The following is a 7,039-nucleotide window of genomic DNA, read 5'->3' on the forward strand; positions in this document are numbered from 1 at the left end:
TGGAGGATTGGAGAACTCAGGTTTATTTATGCTGGGTGGATCAAGACAAGCTGTAAGGGTAAAAGAAATTGAAGTTAAAGCGTAAAAGTTAAAGGGTAAAAGACCGGGTGTTGTAAAAGTTTCTAAGCTGCAAGGTCTGAGTTAAAATGTAAAGGAGGTATTGTTAGGTTTCTGTGCTACCTGCAAAACCTGAAATTTCTGTAGCTGTTAAGACAATGCTTAGAACCACCCAGTAAACATTTCCCCTGATTGTCTGGTTGTTTAATAACTGAAGGGGTCTGTGTGGTTACACGTAGGCCTTGCAGGGCCTGAACCAATCAGTTTGCATGTGTACTCTCCTTAGGAATGACCTATCACTCCAGCCTGACCTGTTCCCGCCAATGAATGAACTAATCATGTTTAGGAGTTGTTGTTCAATTTTCCCGCGCCTCATGATGATTTGTTCTGATGTATACAAAGCCCTCCGCCCTCCAGAAAAAGTGTACTTAAGCAGTGCTCAGCCCCTGCTCGGGGCTCTGGGCTGCTTTCCCTTCTTGAGTGGGCACGGAGCCCCAGCATGCTGGTTCAATAAATCCCCTTCTGCCAATTGCATGAGTGGTCACTTGGTGGTCTCTTTCTCCGACGTTTCGCGGGACCCTTACAAAGCTAGTGCTCTAAAGTTCTGGGGCCCAAGGTGAGGTTACATGTGGCTTTTATAGGAAACTTGACATTATTTCTTAACCATTATAACCATTACTGGTGAGTTTGAATTCTTGGCCTACTGTGACCAAAGACCATGGACAGGGAATTTGTGTTAAGTAGTTCACAGGTGTGGAACAAAGACAGTAAAAACACTTGCAAGTGGCCTTCATCACAGGTGGCAGTAACTGAAGATAACTTGAGTTTACTTCCCTAAGAACTATACTCCTAATAACTAAGCCTATAAGATTATAGTTTAGGGCTGGGGATGTGGCTCAAGCGGTATTGCGCTCACCTAGCATGCGTGTGGCCCCGGGTTTGATCCTCAGCACCACATACAAACAAAGATGTTGTGTCCGCTGAAAACTAAAAAATAAATATTAAAATTCTCTCTCTCTTTTTTTCTCTCTTTATAAAAAAAAAAAGATTATAGTTTAGACAGAAGTTAATTGGCCTAGCAATTAAGTGATGTAGCTACATTTTAGAAAGTTACAAAGTATGAGAAGAAATGACTCTTTTACAGGCTTCTGTTGAATCTCTGGCCTTGAAAGCCTGACACAAGGGTATTTACATTTCAAGAGGGAGTAGTCAGATTCCTAGAGATAGTTATTTATAATCTAATAGGTAGGGAATCTTGGTTAATTAGGCTGACAGTAGAGAAGGGGAGTTAACTCTTCCTCAGGCATTGATTCTTTATAATGTACTTATAATTTCATTTTATAATCAGGTTGGTTTTCCATCACAATTCCTCATTATGGAATCTCAAATCTCCCCCACCCCTAGCTGGGGATAGAACTCAGGAGCACTTCTATCACTGAGTTATACTTCCACCCCTTTTTTTCATTTTGAGACAGGGTCTCACTAGATTACCCAGGCTGGCCTCCAATTTGTGATCCTCTTGCTTCAGTCTCTTAAATCACTGGGATTACAGAGGTGCACCACCATGCCCAGCTAGTCATTTTAAATTAAAGGAATTTAGCAGCAAATGCTGACAGAAGCTCTACTCTAAAGTCCCCTAATCTGCCAAAATCTGGACCCAGGGTTGTGGGTAAACTATGCCATTAACAGAAGGAACATGTTTGTGTCCTTCCACAAGGTCAGAATCTACTGAATAATGAATGAGATAGGAGAATTCAGGGATCCCAATTAAGCCTTTTTAAAATGTAAAGGCCACTCTAAGAGATTAACCTGTAGAAACATTCCAAACATTCCAGCCAACTCCTTGTCCTGGGTTGATGGGAATAGGGAGGTGGGACAGACCTGAAGGCTACGGACTAAAGGGCTAACCAATAGCCTTAAAATTTTTCTTTTTTTAAAATTTTATTTGCTATTGAAGTTTATTTAACAAAAAGTTTAATATGAAAATGTACATGAACCAATTTTCAAGTCATAGTTAAACAGGGCTTCTGGAGGGAGGACACGGATTTCTCTGCTGAACAGCCATTATTTATACTCGTTCTAAGGCTTCTAACATGATGATACTGTTTCCTTGTATTACCACCATTCCAATATTGTTCTGTTGTCCACTAGTTGCCATCTCCACACATTCATCTATTACAAGATTCATGAAGGGATCAAATCCCTGCAATATTCCTTGGACATGTCTGTCACCATTTAATTTCAATGATAACTTCTTGTCCATAAATTTTTTCAGCTCGGGAGGATGAGCCTTGTTCATATTGTCTACTCTTCAAGCTCAAAGATGCTTTGAATGGGAATTGGCGCCCTCCTTCACGCTACCGGTAGACTCAGCGTTTTACGATTGACGTCACCGGCCTTAACACTTTTCCAATGCCTGTTTAGCATAGATTTTGATCTATGCCCCTAACCAGAAGTTCTATAAGCCCCAAGATTAGTTCACTTAAGTGAACTTGTGATCAGGTCCTCTCTCACTTCTAGGAGTTTTGTCTCTTTTCTTTTTCATTTAAATGAATCTTGCTTCTTTCACTCTTGCCTTCCATTGTTGTCCATGTATTTCATTCTTCAAATTCGCAATAAAAGAACTAGGAAAGAAATTGGCCTCTTCCATCCTGCATAATAAATTAGAATACATAATTTAATTAAAAAAAAACTGGCCTTGAGCTGCTAGGTGTTATGCTCGAGTTCCAGACCCCCAAAAGACCACCAGAGACCAAGATCGATGTAAGCAGCAAAGAGCATTTATTGCAAGCTAGCTCGGTCCTCTGCATGCACACAGCAACTGGTGATGCTGAAAGGCCCTGAGCCCAGGGTTTGCAGCAGTTTTATACACTCTGTGAGGAAGGCAGGGACTTCATATACACCATAGCATCTCTTAGCAAATCATCACACACCATGGGGAAAATCAAACAACTCTTAACATTGATTAGCACATTCACTGGCAGGAACAAGTTGGTAAGGGTGATTGGTTAGTACAAGAGGGGGATTCATTTGAATTGATTGGTTTAAGCCATGAGGGGTGTACATGCTGAACTACATGGTTTCCCAACATGTTATCAACCACCATAAACTACTGGGAGGTCATCTGGCATCCCAGGTATTTTCCCTGTCTGGTGCTGAGTGGTGGTTGCTAGGGGGTTGCTATGGGTCCTCACCTAGCCTGACTGAGTCAGGGACACCTGGCACCACAGATCTCTCCTGTTATTTGTAGATAAACAACTCAGCAGGGTGGGTATGTGCCTAGGAGTTCTCTGTGGGTCTTTCCAAGGGCAAGGGTCACACCCCCTTCCTTGGACAGGCTTTGCTCTGAGTAGAGGCTGGTTTCTCATTCCCCCCTTTGTCTGGAAACTTGGGAACCCATCATGGTCCCCTCAGTTTGAGGTCTATTTGGGCAGGCCCTACATTTTGGTAGCATAAACAGTAACCCTCAGGGGACAGTCTTCAACTTCCCAGATTCACTCAAAATTGGCCTCCTAGATCCAACCTGACTCAATTTACCTATCTACACTGTTTACCTATTTCTGGCTTCATTCCCCCCTCTAATTTTAGGAACTTCTTATTGCTGTAAGGAGAAGGGGCGATGGCGATGGCTCATTCTGGCTGTTTCAAAGCTGAGAGTGGGCGTCGAACGTGAGGGGGCTTGACGACGTGGGGGACATGAGTTCCCTTTTAGGAGTCAGTTCAGTTTTAAGTCTGGTTGGGGAATAACAGGTTGTAAAGTTATCTGGGGATGGGTGCTTCTCTGAGAGAAACAAAAACCATGAGTACTGAATAAATGCTGCAGTAGCTGGAACCTGTTGCTGTATAACAGAAGTTTCCTTACCAGGCGTTAACATCCCCAGTTATCAGGACTGTAAACATAATATTTAACTTTTAGTGTTACATATGTCCTTCCCCATAAGATAGTTTAATAATTTAATGTCATTTGATCTTGCAAAATCCTTTTACTAGTATGACCTCTGTGTCTATTAGAGAAACCTTTAATTCTGTTACTTAGGGCTGCATGATCATACTAGTAAACACCAAGCCTACCTGTGTAGGTTAGGAATATCTGCAGGCCTTAAACTAAAAACTACTCTGGCAGTTTCTCTTGATAGTTTCTTTTGAGAGTTATCAGGCATTCCTGCCTAAGAATTTCTTTTGTAGCCTCCAGTTTACTTATTCTTGGGGGCTAACACAAGGTGTATTCCTTAAGTTACATTTAATTATTATTATTATTTAAAATGCCCAGGAATAACTGTGTTTTGGTTTTAACTGTCTTTGCTAAGTGTTTAAGATGAAGCAGTCAAACTGAGTTTTGTTTCTATCTATTGTTAACAGTCAGTTGAGTTTCCATGGGAGTCCTGGGGGAACTTGAGAGCAGCTTCTCAGTTTGGCTAGTGCCATTTGAGCTAGGATGGGTCCAGGTCTTGCTTGACCATGTGGCTTTCCTTGGAAGCATCAGGGATGTTTCCCTTCACTGATGACCCTCCTCTTCATAGCAAATGCACTGATTGGCTTTCTGTTCTCCAGTGGTCTCGTTAATCTCCCTGATCAGGAGGTTATGTGGCCCAGAGTTGCAAAGCTCTTTAGAGAAGTCCCCTGTTCCCTGGATTCAGACTGACTCAGACGGTAAGAGCCAAATATTGGTTTTCTTGGCCCTTTTAATTTAATTTTAATTTTAAATCTTAATCTTAAACATCCAGCAAATCAATTTCAACAGATTTATATTAAGAGTACTGGGCTTTAATGTCTATCTCTCTATCCTATAGGTGATAACTTATTATCTTAAATTAACCCAGGTTGTGTGTTCTCAAATCAGTACCTCTGCAAAACATTAACAGGCAATCTTTAGACCATTTATAAGAAAACTACAAATAAAATTAACAAGAGTAAAAACATATTTAGTTCAATAATAGCTACATTGAACTTTGGCAGAATTATACATTATATCCCCTGTTTGAGATCCTAGTAATCTTGACAAAAACCAACTTTTGGACACAACTTTAAAGGTACTGAAACCTGTCCTATTTTTTTCATAGTCATTCTCACATGCAGTAAGATGGGTTTCAGAGCCTTATCTCAGGTAAGGTGGGGCTCTTCATAAATCTTAAGTAAAGTGCTATAGTTCTGAAGCTGATCTTTGCTTTTTAAACATCATTTTACAAAGCTTGCATAAATTATTGCTCAAGTTCACATAAATATTAGCTAACACAATATAATATCACATCTAAAACATGAATTAAAGAAAGGCTGAAAGCTTTTAACCTTTTGTAGAAAAGTAGCAAAGTACTTTTGTGTTTTACAATATTAAACTTTACACAGATTAGGCTCTCATTAACTTAAAAATACATTTAAATTGTACCTCAGTATAAAAAGTAACATAAAACTTTACATATCTTACTGATAACAGGTCCAGTTATAGAACATCAAATGATATAAATAAATCTCCAATATGTTTTTCTTTTAAGTCTAAAATTACCATACAACTTTAGAACACCAGCTTGATATAATGCTCTTTTAAAGCTTCTACCTTACAGACATGTATATCTGGAAGATATGAACACATTTAATAGTACCACAATTACATTGATGTTTTTATATTCATTAAGTTTAGCTCTTAAAGAAATAATATATTACAATATTGCAAAATAGCAGATGTTGTTTAACCATAGTTGTATAATTTTTAATTTCTTTAAGATTACTTGCTCAAAAAACTTACATATATAACCAACTTACACTGACCTGCTTTATCACTTACTTAAACCCTCTTATTTACTTAATCACATAGACTCTCTTATCCAGAAACACATTTTCCTTCTATTAAATCCATACTTAGAACCTTCTAATTTATCTTTTCCATCTGTTAACCTTTTTTTTTTTTTAATATTTTTATTTTTATTTTTGTTCTCGGTGGACACAACATCTTTGTTTGTATGTGGTATGGAGGATCGAACCCGGGCCGCACGCATGCCAGACCAGCATGCTACCGCTTGAGCCACATCCCCAGCCCACCATCTGTTAACCTTTTCTGTCCGCATTTTGAACAATCCTTGTAAATTTCTGAATTTAGGCAGATTATTTCATAGATATCAACATTTTATTAGTTTTTTTTTGAACACCTAGAAACACTTGTAAGCTTAAATTTAAAGACACCTTTATTTTCATCTGTTTACCCAATTTAAATTGAACCATTTAAATCACATGAATCAAAGATATTTGGATCCATTTTTTAAATTTTCATGAGTGCTCTATATATCTGCCAGTTTTCATGAAGACATCATTATTTTCATCTGTTTACAACACATAACACAAGTGTGCACACATAACACAATAGTAAAGGCCTTGTAGCTTTTTGCAGGTGAAATCTCCATTGCAATGTTTAAAAACTCCACAGTTGATATCAACACATTATTGCCCATGTCTTAAAGGGCCAGAAACAAACACAAAGAAAGACACATCGACAGACAGACAGAAAGGAGCGCCAGACTACGACTGACAGACAGGAACTTTTAAAACAGTCCAGGTAAGAGAAAAATCTTCCCAAGTTTTTAACTCCCATTTAATTATGACTCCTACACCAGTAGCACCATAGATGTCCCCACGAATGGACCAGATTCTCACAGAGGGTCAACCAGAAGTGTAAAATCAAGGGTCTCGGTGTGGTGATTTTACTGCATTCAGTGTCCCCCCCCCCCTTCTTTTAGTAGGCAGAGATGGAGGGAGTTCCCCGAAGCAAAAGAGGCTTTGGCAGCTGCTGGGAGTCCCTTAGTCCCTCCTTTTACTTACAGGATTAGCTCCTCTGGTTAGGCTCTTATCCCAGGCATGCTGGCATATCTCCTAACTTTCCAGTAGTCAGCTCTCAAAAAGTTAACCCTCCACATGCAGTTGTTTGGAGTGCTAGGCTTCCCCAAGAAAACAGAGTGGGGGCTCCTCTAGAGTCCTCCCTGGGGGGGGGGGGGGC

At 39.6% G+C, this 7,039-nt stretch overlaps 2 protein-coding genes across 2 annotated transcripts in view; both read right to left on the reverse strand.

The window, feature by feature from the left end:
- Nucleotides 1–1,993: 1,993 nt before the first annotated feature.
- LOC125617692 (small nuclear ribonucleoprotein G-like) lies at nucleotides 1,994–2,566 on the reverse strand. Its single transcript, XM_048806048.1, has one exon. It carries the CDS (start codon nucleotides 2,354–2,356, stop codon nucleotides 2,126–2,128), a length of 231 nt encoding a protein of 76 aa, XP_048662005.1. The 5' UTR covers nucleotides 2,357–2,566; the 3' UTR covers nucleotides 1,994–2,125.
- A 14-nt stretch (nucleotides 2,567–2,580) lies between these two features.
- Nucleotides 2,581–7,039, reverse strand: part of LOC107160862 (putative uncharacterized protein ZNRD1-AS1) — a 28,035-nt gene continuing 23,576 nt past the window's right edge. The window contains exon 4 of the mRNA XM_048806039.1: nucleotides 2,581–2,708. Within this exon, the coding sequence (XP_048661996.1) occupies nucleotides 2,682–2,708 (27 nt within the window). The 3' untranslated portion in view covers nucleotides 2,581–2,681. The remainder of the gene's footprint in view (nucleotides 2,709–7,039) is intronic.

The sequence above is a fragment of the Marmota marmota genome, unplaced genomic scaffold, assembly GCF_001458135.2.
Source record: "Marmota marmota marmota unplaced genomic scaffold, marMar, whole genome shotgun sequence".
In the NCBI taxonomy this organism is placed as follows: Eukaryota; Metazoa; Chordata; class Mammalia; order Rodentia; family Sciuridae; genus Marmota; species Marmota marmota.

Coding starts and splice junctions, on each gene's coding strand:
- LOC125617692 (XM_048806048.1), bottom strand. CDS start 2,356: ATGAACAAGGCTCATCCTCCCGAGCTGAAAAAATTTATGGACAAGAAG.